This window comes from Conger conger, chromosome 3 (genome assembly GCF_963514075.1).
Source record: "Conger conger chromosome 3, fConCon1.1, whole genome shotgun sequence".
In the NCBI taxonomy this organism is placed as follows: Eukaryota; Metazoa; Chordata; class Actinopteri; order Anguilliformes; family Congridae; genus Conger; species Conger conger.
Window position 1 is genome coordinate 41,656,982 of NC_083762.1, and position 13,565 is coordinate 41,670,546.

Genomic DNA, 13,565 nt, shown 5'->3' on the forward strand with positions numbered 1-13,565 from the left:
TATAATGGGCCCTTTTCCAACATAATAAATTACAGTTGAAATGACAGGTATCATACTTACTGTATGCATTTCTGGCGATAACAGGCTCAGACTCTAATGGCACACCAGGTCCATACTTGTTCACACCTCTAACACGGAAGATGTACTCATTGTTCTTTATCAGCCTAGTAGCAACACAAGAAAGTGTCTTGCATTCAGCTTCAACTACTGCCCAGTTGAGTCTGCTGGTTTCACGCCTCTCAACAATGTAGTGAGAGACTAGGTCTCCACCATCCTCCAGAGGTATTTTCCAGGACAGAGTGCATTTTTCCTCTGTCACTCTAGTGACTTTGATCTTGTCATCACAAGGCCCAGGTGTATCTGAAATTTGAAGGTCACATTAATATGTCTCTTTTCCAAATGATATACACTCAGAGAGCACTTCATTAGCTATTCATTAGACTTATTTTTAGACCTATTAAGTCTTCTGCTGCTGTAGCCTATCCACTTAGAGGTTTGACATCATGTGTTCAGAGATGCTCTTCTGCATACCACTGTTGTAATGCATGGTTATTTGCGTTACGCTCACCTTCCTCTCTGCTTTGACCTTACATTAATCTTTTTTTGTTTTTCGCACTATTCTCTGCAAACTCTAGAAACTGCTGTGTTTGAAAATCACAGGAGATCAGTAGTTTCTGAGATACTCAAACCACCCTGTCATTCCCTGGTCAAACTAACTTGGATCACATTTCATCCCCATTCTGACATTTGGTCTGAACAACAGCCGAACCTCTTCACCATCTCTGCATGCTTTTTTGCATTTAGTTGCTGCCACCTGACTGGCAGATTAAATATTTGCATTAACAAGCTGGTGTGCAGGTCTACATAATAAATGAGAGCTCTATGAATGTACATTTACAATACTTTTGTCTGACATTGCACAACTACATATACACTTACCAAGCACTTTGACATTGACAGAGGTAGTCTTGACTCCACTGGCATTCTTTACTGTCAGGATGTACCTCCCAGTGTCATTTCTATCACAGTACTTGATAATAGCCATAGCACGTGTGCTGGTGTATTGGAGAGAGTACTTCTCACCAAGCTCTAATTCCTTATCACCCTTGGCCCAGAAAACTGTTGGTTCAGGTTTGCCACCAACAGCTGCATCAAGAACAAGGTCTGATCCAGCCCTAATAGTGATAGTTTCTCCAAGAAGCGTGGTATCAAGTTCTGCTTTTGGAGGACCTGTAATATAGAGTATGCATTAAAGGATTATATTGTGAATGAAATGTGACATAGATACAAGGAATGATGGAATTAATTATAATCTTACTGTATTCATCCTTGCATGTGACAGGTCCTGTTGATTCAGAAGGCATACTGTGTACTCCAGCTCCATTTTTGGCAATGACACGGAACTCATACACTTCACCTTCACCCAGTGACATTATAGTAAAATAATTCTCTGTGACAGTTGTATAGTTGCACTTCAGCCAACGACCTTCATCATCAACATCACTGAATGGCTTGCGCTCCACTATGTATCCAACAATCGCACTGCCTCCATCATTGATAGGTACAGACCACATGATTGATACTGAGGATTTTGTCACATCTGTTACTTCCGGTTTACCAGGGGGGTCTGAATAAGGAATATATTAGATTATTTATTATATTAGCTGCAGAGGATGTTTGACAAATACTTGCTTCATAATAAGAATTTAGCACTCACCAACTGGATTCTGAGCCACCATTGCTCTGGAAGCTTCACTGGCTTTGCTCAAGCCAGCAATATTCATTGCATAAACTCTAAACTGATATTCTAGGCCTGGTATGAGTGTAGATACTTTGTAGCGACACTCAATGCATGGAATCTTGTTCTCCTTCACCCATAGGATGGTATTCCGTTCTTTCTTCTCAATCCAATACCCAGTGATCTGGCTGCCTCCATCATGATATGGAGGCTCCCACCGAATACCCATTGCATTTGCAGTAACAGAGATTACATCTGGGCGTGTTGGTTGACTTGGTGGAACTGTAATTACAAGTTAAAAAAAGTATGAATATTGAGATGTATATTTTACCCTTGAGACAAAAAAACATACTGTCAAGTACATTTAACTTACCGAATGGATGCTCTGCAACAACAGATTGAGATTCAATGGATTTGCTCACACCAAATCGGTTTTCAGCACGGACACGGAACGTGTATTCCATATATTTGGTCAAATGTGTGACTCTAATTGTTGTGCGTTTCACACTGGAGTTCACAACTTGCCAAGTGGCGGAGCCAGATTCACGTTTCTCCACAATGTAGTTGCTGACCTCAGTTCCACCATCATCTTCTGGTTCAGCCCATGTTAACACACAGGACTCAGATGTAACTGATGAAATTGCAACAGGTCCAGTAGGTGCACCAGGTCTGCCAACAACATTGACTGTTACAGTGAATGTCTTGGCTCCTGCAATGTTTTCAAGGGTGAGGTAATATTTACCACCATCACCTCTCATGGAGTCTTTGACTGTCAAAGTGGTCCTCTCTACTGTGGTCTTGATTGATACTCTGTCTGTTTCCTTAAGCTTCATCTCTTCCAGTTTCCATGTTACCTTTGGAGCTGGCCTGCCACTAATAGGAATATCAATGCTGAAAGCATTGCCAATCTTACAAGTAATGAGCTGGTTGGTGATACCACTCAGGTCAGCAGTTGGCTCAATACGGGGCTCTTTAATGATGACAGGGGCAAAGGTGTCTCTTGGTTCACTGAGGCCAGCATCATTCAAAGCTTTGACACGGAATTCATATTCTGTGTTCTCTAATAAGCCCTCAATGATCATTCTCAGGGACTTAGTATGGCCTCCAAGAACCCAGTGATCTGAGCTTGTTGCTTTAGTTTCAACAATGTATCCTGTGATGCGACTTCCACCATCATGTTCAGGTTTCAACCAAGCAAGAGTGGCCGTAGAATTTGTGGTATCAATGACATCCAGTCTCTTTGGTGGAGCAGGTTCTTCAGTGGCTATGATTGGCTCTTTTGTCTCATAAGGTTCACCCTTGCCATACTGGTTTTCGGCAATGACTCTGAAGCAATATGCTACTCCTACTGCAAGATTACTTATTCTCAGGATTTGACGAATGCATCTATCATGAACTTCCTCCCAAGTAAGACGACTAGCCTCACGTTTCTCAACAATGTAGTGATGAATACGGTCTCCTCCATCATTAGCAGGTGCATCCCACATCAAAGTCAGAGCTCCTTTTGTTACGTCTTTGAAGGTATGTGGACCTGGTGGTCCAGGTGTATCCAACACCTTTACTGTAAATGTAATTGATTTACGCCCACTGTTGTTCTCCAGAGATAAAGTGTACTTCCCTGCATCAGACCTAGTACAGTTCTCAATGGTTAAGGTACTGTTTGTTTCTGTAGTATTAATATCTACCATCACACCAAGCTCCCCATCGGCCTTAGTCCATGTAGCTAGTGGTGCTGGTTTTCCTTTGAAGGCAATGTGCAGACACACAGTACCTCCATTCTTTACAATGTGTGTCTGTTTGAAGGTTTCATCAATATCAATTTCTGGTGATGTAAGTCTATCGACAGCTTGTATTGCATTAGGTATCTCTGAAGCTTCTCCTTGTCCAGCGCCATTAACTCCAGAGACTCTGAATTTGTATTCTTCACCTGCTTCCAAACTAGATGCTGTGTATTTGGTGTGGACACAGGGTTCAATATTAACTTTATGCCAATCTCCTAGTCTTGCCTTGCACATCTCAATGGTGTATCCAATTATAGCCAAACCACCATCAAATACAGGCTTTGTCCATTCCAAAGTGATCGAGGATTTTGTGGAATCTATAGCCTTCACCACAGTAGGTGCACTGGGGGGACTTGTTGGCTCTTTGCATTTGAAAAGTCTTGATGTGCCGCTTGCTGGTCCTATTCCAGCAGCATTTTCAGCCATTACGCGGAACTCATATTCATTGCCTTCTGTGAGATGTGTTACTCTGTATCTAAGCTCATTGATGGGCCTCTTTGATGATACCTTTACCCAATGTAAGCTCTTCTTCTCCCTTCTTTCGAGAATATACTGTTTGATTTCATTTCCGCCATCTGATTTTGGTCTTGTCCAACAAACTGTTATGCTATCTCCTGTGACATTACTGGAATCTGGTGTCCCAGGTGCATCTGGCACAGCTGAAGAAAAGAAAAACAGATGCATTTGTAAAAATTGCCCACTTTTTGTTGTTCCCTTTTAAAATGACACATGACATGTACAATAATATATAAATGTCATACTGAGAGGGACTTACTGAACTGCATCTCTGCAACAATGGGATCAGAGTCCAGTGGTTTGCCAACACCAAATTTGTTAACAGCAGAAACACGGAACTGGTACTCATTGCCCTTGATAAGTCTTGTTGCATTAAAAGAGCAAGCTTCACATTTATCTGTGACAAGTGCCCAGCTAATTCTGGAGGTCGCTCTTTTTTCAATCACATAATGGGTGATGGCAGCACATCCATCATTTTCAGGTGGATTAAACCAGATCGTTGCTTTCTCAGCTGAGATATTTGTGAAACGAATTGGTCCATCAGGTGGCCCAGGTGTATCTACATGGAGAAATAATTTCAGTATGTTAAGCCATAAGTAACTTTATAAAATACAATATTATAATGTAGTACATGATATATTATATTACAATATTTCACAGAATACAAATATGTACCATGAACTCTGACAAGAATATCCTCCTTCTTGGTTCCTGAGCTGTTCTTCGCTTCTACAGTATATAAACCACGGTGATTACGGTTCACATCTCTGATGAATACTGTACTTGATCCAATTGCTGTAGTGATGTCCATCATCATCTTCTTGTCAATTTCCAATCCATCCTTAAACCATGTGACTTGAGGCACAGGCCGTCCTTTGATAATGGCATTAACACTGACATTTTCTCCAGCTTTCACTGTTATACTTTTCTCCCCAATAAACTCAATGCTTGGAGAAACTAAAAAAGGAAAAACAACATGTGTTACCATTAAACAGTTTGGTTATGTTAACAGACAATTACAGCAAGCAAACACACATCATTCATATACTTACCACTTTCATCTCTAGTCATGATGTAGCCAGAGGACTGGGAAGGTGAACTAATTGTGCCAACAGCATTTCTGGCTATCACTCTGAATTCAAAGCGATCACCAGGTGAAAGTCCTGTCACTGTGTATTGGCATTCAGTAACATCAATGAAGTTGCATCTCAACCATTTGCCTCTTCCTTGGCGCCTCTCCACACTGTACGCCACAATTTTGCTGCCTCCATCACGCTTCGGTGGATCCCATTTGAGTGAAACTGATTCTCTTGTTACATCAATGCAGTCAGGTGTACCAGGTGGATCTAAATGGGAAAGTAAATGTTAGAGTAGACAATAAGTGTTTTTGAAATAAATATAAGAGGGGATACAATGTGCTTGTGCTTTAATATGGCTTAAATTAGAACTTACCAACTGGAGATATAGCCAGTATGCATTTACTTGCTTCACTGACACAGCTTAAGCCAGCATTATTTTGTGCATATACTCTGAACTGATATTCCAGTCCTTCAATGAGACCAGTGACTCTGTATTCTCTTCCAGAAATTGGTGAGGTATTTACTTTAGTCCACAGAAGGCTGTTTCTGTCCTTCTTTTCAACATGGAAGCCAGTGATTGGGGAGCCACCATCAAAAGCTGGTGCTTCCCACTGAATTGTCATGCCATCACTGATGACATTGTAGACAACAGGCTTTCCTGGTGGACCTGGAGGTTTGTACTGGTGCTGAGCAACCATATCTTTTGAATTCAGAGGCTCACTTACTCCATATTTGTTTTCTGCACGTACTCTAAATTGGTATTCTGTCCCTTTATTTAAGTTGGGTATCTTGAAGCTTGTTCTTACTACACTTGAGCAAACCAGCTTCCATGTTGCTAGAGATGTTTCACGTTTCTCCACACTGTAACAAGTGATTTCTCCACCTCCATCATCAGTTGGTTCCTTCCAAGATATTATTATACTCTCTGCTTTGATTTCATCAAAGCTAATTGGCCCAACTGGTTTGGAGGGTGGTCCAAGAGTTCTAACTTGTAAATCAAATGAATTTTTGCCGAGTTTGTTGTCAAGTGTCAACGTGTATTTCCCTGCATTATCTTTTCTTACATTTCTGATTATAAGAGCAACTTTGTTTTCAGTTAACCCAAAGCGTATCTGTTCGTTTTCTTGCAGTAGCTCATTATCTTTCAGCCATTGGATAGTTGGTTTTGGTTTACCTTTGAATGGTAACTCAATGTTTAAATTCTGTCCAATTCGTACAAAGATTTCACCCCCAGGGTAATCTGTAAGCTTTGCTTCAGGTGGAATAATTAAGTCCATCACTGTGATAGGTCCAATTTGTGAGAAGTCACTCTCCCCCTTTTCATTCTTAGAAGATACTCTGAAATCCATAACTGCAAATTCCTTGAGGTTTGTGACCTCATAGTGACAACGTTTACAGGTACCAGCAAGTGTCCATACTTCTTCATCTTCATCTTTTTTCTGTATGACATAGTCTGAGATATGACTGCCACCATCATAATCAGGCTTTGTCCACTGTAGTGTTACTGATGTTTTAGTGGAGTCCTTCACGGAAAGATCTTTAACAGGACCAGGTGTTTCAGTTGCCCTGACAGGCTCTTCTGTTTCACCTGGATCACCAACACCATTTTCATTCTCAGCTGAAACCCGGAAAAAGTAGCATACATCCTCAGACAGATTGTCAATTTTATATGCTGTGTTGGAACACTCATTAGTCACAATAGCATAGGATTTCTTTGTAGCATCCCTCTTTTCAATTATGTAATTAGTTATTTCTGAACCTCCATCAATATGAGGTGCATCCCAACTCAGAGTTAATTTGCCACGAGTGACATTCTTAATCAACAATTTCTGACAAGCAGATGGAGTGTCAAGCACTTTCACAGACACTGTGATTGTCTTTGGCTCCCCAACACCATTTTCAATCTCAAGAAGATATTTTCCACTGTCATCACGGGTGACCTTTGGAATGACAAGAACTGTTGTAGATTCTGTGTTTTTAATGCTATATTTTGGATCATTGGCAATATTCTTGTCTCCCTTTCTCCAGGTGACATTTGGTGCTGGTCTACCCTTCAGTGGAATCATAATGACCAGATCCTTTCCTGCCTTGATTGTATACTGAGTTTTCATGGTGACATCAAGATCAACATCAGCCTCCTCTGTATAAATGAAAAGGAGACGAATATTAGTACAATAATGATTTCACCACTCAATTGAAGAATATTGGGCCTCATTTACTAAGACCTTTTGCATGTGCAAAGCCTTTTAGCAAATGCAAATTCAATAAAATTACCAATGATTGGTCATATTTGTTTTGCACCAATCATTGCTTGTGTTATTAGTTTTGCATGTATTAAAATGTTTGCATTATGTTAAAGGTCTTATTGAATCAGGGCCATTATGTTTTACCATAAGAGAAGTTTAGTACTAACCTAGAATATCTTTAGCTTGTACAGGCTGAGCCATCTCAATTGGTCGTCCTTGTCCAATACTGTTCACAGCAGATACTCGGAAGAAATAGTAGACTCCTGGTTTGAGGTATGACACAACATACTCTGTTGTTCTCACTTCATCCTTGGAGCTAATCACTGTCCATTCACTTTCTCCAGATATCCGCTCTTCAACAACATAGCTAGTGATCTCACTGCCTCCATCATACACAGGTTTTACCCATCCAAGCGTGACAGACGTTTTGGTTGAGTCAACAACTTTGAGTTTTGTAGGTTCACTAGGTGGATCTAAAATGTGAAAATAATTGTTAAATACACCTGCAAAGAATTCTTGCAGTAGTTCAATCAAGAATCCCATAATGAAATGCAACACTTACCAATAAGATCAGCTGCTTTGTAGAACGCAGAAATGTCTGAGTATTCACCTTTTCCAGCCTTATTGATAGCACAAACACGGAACTGATACTCATTTCCCTCTGTAAGGTTACTAACTTTCTGTCTTGTGTCACGAATGGGATATTTGATGACCCTGAACCAACTGAGACTTTTTTTCTCACATTTCTCAAGGTAGTATCCATCAATATCACTGCCGCCATCAATAGCTGGCCTCTCCCAGACCACTGTCATGGTTGACTTTGTAATCATTGTAACTTCTGGCTTGCTGGGCTTGTCAGGAATGACTGTGAAAGTAAAGAATCAAAATGTTAGGGTGGTTAAACACTACAGGAATAGAGAAGAAGTGTTATAAGTCTGTGTCCCTTACCAAATGCATTCCTAGCAATAACTGGCTCAGACTCCATAGGATCACCAACTCCGTATTTGTTGACACCCCTGACGCGGAATATATATTCATTGCCTTTGATCAGCCTCTGAACAGAGGCAATGCATTCTTCCAGTTTTTCCGAAATGATGGACCATAATACTCTGCTTGTTTCACGTTTCTCCACAATGTAGTGGGTGACCATTGCACCTCCCTCGTCTGCTGGAGGGTCCCACATTATGGTAATCTTGTCTGCTGTGACTGTCTTAAATAGAATGGCTCCAGCAGGTCCTGGTTTGTCTGATAATAATATAAAAATATAATCAATAAAGCCATCTACTGTTGTACATAATCATTACATATTATTGAGCAATTGTTTAAATTCAAATGTAATTTTTCAAAATGCTTCATTTACATCCGAATTTTTTTAGAAATACACACCTAGAATTTGTACTCTGAAGGAAGCAGTTGCTGAGCCCAAAGAATTTTTTATTTTAATTTCATATAATCCAGAATTCAGACGATTAGCATCCCTGATGAGAATGCCAGAGGCAACTGTCGTACTCTCAATTGAGAGTTGACTATTGGATTCCAATTCCTTTCCATCTTTGTACCACTCAATTGCTGGAAGAGGCTTTGCAATAATTCCAACTTTCAGATGAACAGCTTCTCCCGCCTTGAATTTTACCACATCCAAATACTCTTGAGGTAGCTCTATCTCAGGAGCACCTGTAATACAGAAAATAAAATTATATAGCAACAAAAAACTGAATATTTTCAGTATTATCAAATATTTTAAATTCACTGAAAGGAAAACATAACCTACCGTAGGTATCAACACAAGTTACAGGTCCAGCAATAATAGATGGGTTGCTGATAGACCCGACTGCATTTTTGGCCATAACTCTAAATTCATAGGATTGATCCTGGGTCAAGCCAGTTACTGTAAAATGTGTTTCTGCAATATTTGTTATGTTTGCTTTGTTCCATTTAGCATTTGGTGCATCTCGATATTCCACATTGTATCCAGTTATCGTGCTACCACCATCATACGAAGGCTTCTGCCAAGCGAGTGAGATAGAATTCTTTGTGATGTCAGAGATGCGCAGGTTGACTGGAGATTCTGAAAAACAAGAGTTGAATTGCAGAATTAACAATAATATGCTAGAATTTATAACAGTGATATAATTACTTGAAATAATTAAATGATGATAAACAATTACCACATGAATCAATTGCCAGTACGGCATCAGATATTTTGCTGACTGGGCCAATTCCAGCTGCATTTTCTGCTGCCACCTTGAACTCGTAGATCAGGCCAGGTAAGATGTTTGTCACCTTGAAGTGTGTTGAGCGGATAACATTTTTGTTAACCTTCTGCCATAGGATGCTGTTTCTATCTTTCATCTGTAAGTGGTATCCAAAGATATGACTTCCTCCATCTGATGCAGGCTCCTTCCAGCTTACAGCAATGCACTCTCTTGTAACAGAAGTTATGAATGGTGCTGATGGAGCTTCGGGGATTGCTTGAAGCAAAAAAGAAGGGAAAAAACACATAAGTGAGGCTACATTCCTTTGATTAATTTTACTTAATTTTTCTCAGGTATTGTTTTTCCTTATTAAAAATAATTGTAAGAACCTGCACTAGTCAGAGGCTAATTGGCATGGCAATGTGCAGTATTGCTTATTGAGCTGATGTTTCTTCTCCAAGCCCACAGGTATGTAAAGTCTATTTAGTCTGCACATTTAACATTTTAAACATTTTAACAATACAGTAGCATTTTCCTGCTTCACTGTGCTTTCTGCGTTTTACTTTGAGGAATACTGAATTACAAAGAAATTTAACTCTAAATTTAAAGTATTAAATGTTATGACATATGCGATGGGGGGGATAGATTAAATTGCATATTGCAATTTTATTTTTTATATTTTTGTATTGTTACACTGACTAGAGAAACAATAGTCTGTATTTTATGCTGAATACAACATCATTTTGTGAGCGTGCCACTTGGAACAAGAGGCAAATGGGTGACAAAACTAATGAGAAGAAAATGGGTTTCAGCAAATGCACTCTTCCCTGCCAAAAAGCCCCTGGCTGGGCAAAGCCTGTGGCCAGGCAGAAATGCCGCTGGCTGGGAGGGATATTACATTACTTCTGCGACACATGTTACTCATTTTCTGTTGTGAAATGTTTTCATTTCCATTTCCTCAGTAGTGATAATGTCTTTGTAAAAGGTGCTGTACAAATAAAACTGATCCAACCACGCCATTGTGTGTGAAATATAAGGTAATATTTACATTAGTATGGAGATTATGAAGTAAAATCAGTGATTTGTTGAAGTAGATTATTGTTAGCGACCTAAATTATGCAACATGAAAGGTATAAAATTATGCAACATGAAAGGTGTTTCAACTGCCATTAAAGTGACTGTAAAGCACCTAGAAAATGTTTAAATAACCATACATTATCACAGATGGATGAATCCACTACTCATCCACCAAATATATATTCAAAGTAATGTGAATAACTATAATAACACAAAATAACAGATTATAATAACAGACAAACAAAGAACTACTCCTACTACTACTACTACTACTACTACTACCACTACTACATAAGTATTGAAAACAATATTAGGATTGTATGGTCGTGGACTGGACCGCCTCACCACCCCGCCTCCCTCCTGAAATGTACAACCCACAAGTAAATGGTATTAGAGAACGAGGGAGACTGGGAGTGGGATAAGGTTGGTTGTGGGTGTAAGAGCTTCAAAAATAGCTAAATGCTAACTCAACACAGAAAGGCCCCGTTTGCGACAGTTTTTGTTGGGAGGTGACAGTGTCATCCACTGTACCACTGTGCCACCACATTGCTCATGCTCCAAATCTCTCTATAAAAAATCTTTGTAAATGTACAAATCTCATGAAACTATGGGAGATATGCAATAAGGTTATATAAAACATTTATTGGCCATTACATCAGGGAATTCAATAAGGAATTGGCCTGGTAATGAATAAAAACGGCTACCAATTGAATCCCCACATAGGAATAGCTGGAAATGTTTTGACTGATACACACTGAGTAAGCACTTTATTAGGTATTTATTATACTTGTTTTTTAGACTTATTCAGTCTTCTGCTGCTGTAGCCTATTCACTTAGAGGTTTGACACATTGTGTGTTCAGAGATGCTCTTCTGCTTGCCACTGTTGCATATTTGGTTATTTGCATTACTGTCACCTTCCTGTCAGCTTCGACAAGTCTGGCCATTTTCCTCTGACCTCTCCATTAACAAGGCATCCAGTGACCAGAACTGCTGCTCACTGGATGTTTTTTGTTTTTCGCACCATTCTAAGCAAACTCTACAGACGTGCGTATAAATCCCAAGAGAAGAGCAGTTTTTGAGATACCCAAACCACCCTGTCTGGCAACAATTATCCCATGGTCAAAGTAATTTAAATCACATTTTTCCGTTATTCTGATGGTTGATGTGAACATTAACTGAAGCTCCTAACCCGAATCTGCATGACTCTATGCACTGCACTGCTGCCACACAATTGGCTGATTAATCACATGAATAAGTATGTGTTCATGTGTTCTTAATAAAGTGCTCACTGAGTATAAGTTGACATTGTGATGCATATGCTTTCTCTAATTTTGTTGATGCTTAATACATATCATAATAACCCAATACAATGTAGTCTGAAACCATTCGCTGATTTACCTTTATAGTCACTTTAACCTTAAGTAAATTGTTTGTTTGTGAGGCAAGGTATTCTGTAAAATGCATCTAACAGTACAATAGGGTGGTTAATGTTTCTTTGTGGGCAGAAATTACCAAAGTAGACACTTAAATTTTGTTTGAAAATGTAAAAAGAAATTGATAAATAGTAGCAAATAGTAGCAAGTGTCCTGTGTAGTATAAGGTTGTTAAATATATGAGTTATTCTCTGTGTTCATCATCCACATTATAAATCATGATATATGCTTAAACTATGCTTAAAAAGTCATAATATTGAATCGCAATACTTACAGAATTGCAATACTTATTATATTTGTACCTAAGTATCCTGATAAAACTGGATTGACCTTCCCTGATGAATCCCATCCCTACTGCTACTAATCTATCTAGTTACGACTACTAGTTACTACTGATAACATGTAAAAGAAAAAAGTTAAACATATTACTTACTGTATGGTAATTTTACTGTTACAGTTGGAGAATCAATGTGTTCACTGATGCCAAAGCGATTTTCTGCCCTTATCCTGAACTGATATTCCTCTCCAGTTGTCAGTTTCATGATCTTTATTGTGCTTCTGGCAACTGCAGATGACACCTCTATCCAGTGAGCAGAGGTTGTTTCACGCTTCATTACAATGTAGTTGGAGATTGGGCTGCCACCATCATATAGAGGAGGGAGCCATTTTACATTCACACTGTCTTCAGTGACATCACTGATCTCAACAGGACCAATAGGAGGCCCTGGTCTGTCCAGTACCACGATGTTCACAAATGACTTGGTAGTTCCACTTGTATTGGATGCAGTAATGTCATATCTGCCAGCATCATGAGCAATACTCTCACTGAGGTTAATGATGAGGCTCACTGGAGTAACTTCAGAGTTGAATCTCATTGTTGATTTTACAGGCACATTGTCTTTTGAAAGCGAAACCTTTGGTAGAGGTTTGCCACTAAGTGGGATCTCAAATTTCAGGTTTGATCCTGCTCTGACAAACACTGTATTGTGGGGGAAGTTCCTCATATCAATTTCAGGTGACTCTGTAAAATAAGGCAAAATAACATTTTGATGATGTCAATAAAACAGAACACTGTATATGACAATTCATTAAGCTTCATTTAACTTCATTGAAAATTTTAACTTACCTAGTTGATCTTTCACAACCACAGGCAAAATCATTTCTTTGGGGTCACTGAGACCAGCATGGTTTTCAGCAAAGACTCTGAAGAAGTATTCAGCATTTTCCCTCAGGCCACCAACAAATTGATGGGTGGTTTTGACAACACCACACTTCACCCACTTCTGCTCACCCTTTTCAAGAGCTTCAACCAGATAAGCAGTGACCCTGCTGCCTCCATCATATTCTGGTTTATTCCATGCTAATGTGACACTGTCCTTGGTCACGTTTGTAACACCAAACTTTGTGGGAGGACTTGGCTTTTCTGAAATAACAAAATGTCAATAACAATTAAAGAATGCAAAGAAATTCAGGAATATTAATGGTAAAATTTGTAAAAG

The 13,565-nt window shown here is 39.3% G+C and overlaps 1 protein-coding gene across 7 annotated transcripts in view; it reads right to left on the reverse strand.

Annotated features, from left to right (window-relative positions):
- Positions 1-13,565, reverse strand: part of LOC133123817 (titin-like) — a 208,738-nt gene that overhangs the window by 18,024 nt on the left and 177,149 nt on the right. For all 7 annotated transcript variants that reach the window (XM_061234427.1, XM_061234424.1, XM_061234426.1 and 4 more), the window contains 17 exons: positions 13,193-13,489; positions 12,500-13,087; positions 9,529-9,831; positions 9,132-9,428; positions 8,747-9,034; positions 8,309-8,605; positions 7,923-8,225; positions 7,528-7,833; positions 5,488-7,254; positions 5,088-5,381; positions 4,711-4,992; positions 4,295-4,594; positions 2,112-4,178; positions 1,718-2,020; positions 1,319-1,627; positions 940-1,230; positions 61-360 (listed from right to left, as the gene is read on the reverse strand). In XM_061234427.1, the coding sequence (XP_061090411.1) occupies positions 61-360; positions 940-1,230; positions 1,319-1,627; positions 1,718-2,020; positions 2,112-4,178; positions 4,295-4,594; positions 4,711-4,992; positions 5,088-5,381; positions 5,488-7,254; positions 7,528-7,833; positions 7,923-8,225; positions 8,309-8,605; positions 8,747-9,034; positions 9,132-9,428; positions 9,529-9,831; positions 12,500-13,087; positions 13,193-13,489 (8,592 nt within the window). The remainder of the gene's footprint in view (positions 1-60; positions 361-939; positions 1,231-1,318; positions 1,628-1,717; positions 2,021-2,111; positions 4,179-4,294; positions 4,595-4,710; positions 4,993-5,087; positions 5,382-5,487; positions 7,255-7,527; positions 7,834-7,922; positions 8,226-8,308; positions 8,606-8,746; positions 9,035-9,131; positions 9,429-9,528; positions 9,832-12,499; positions 13,088-13,192; positions 13,490-13,565) is intronic.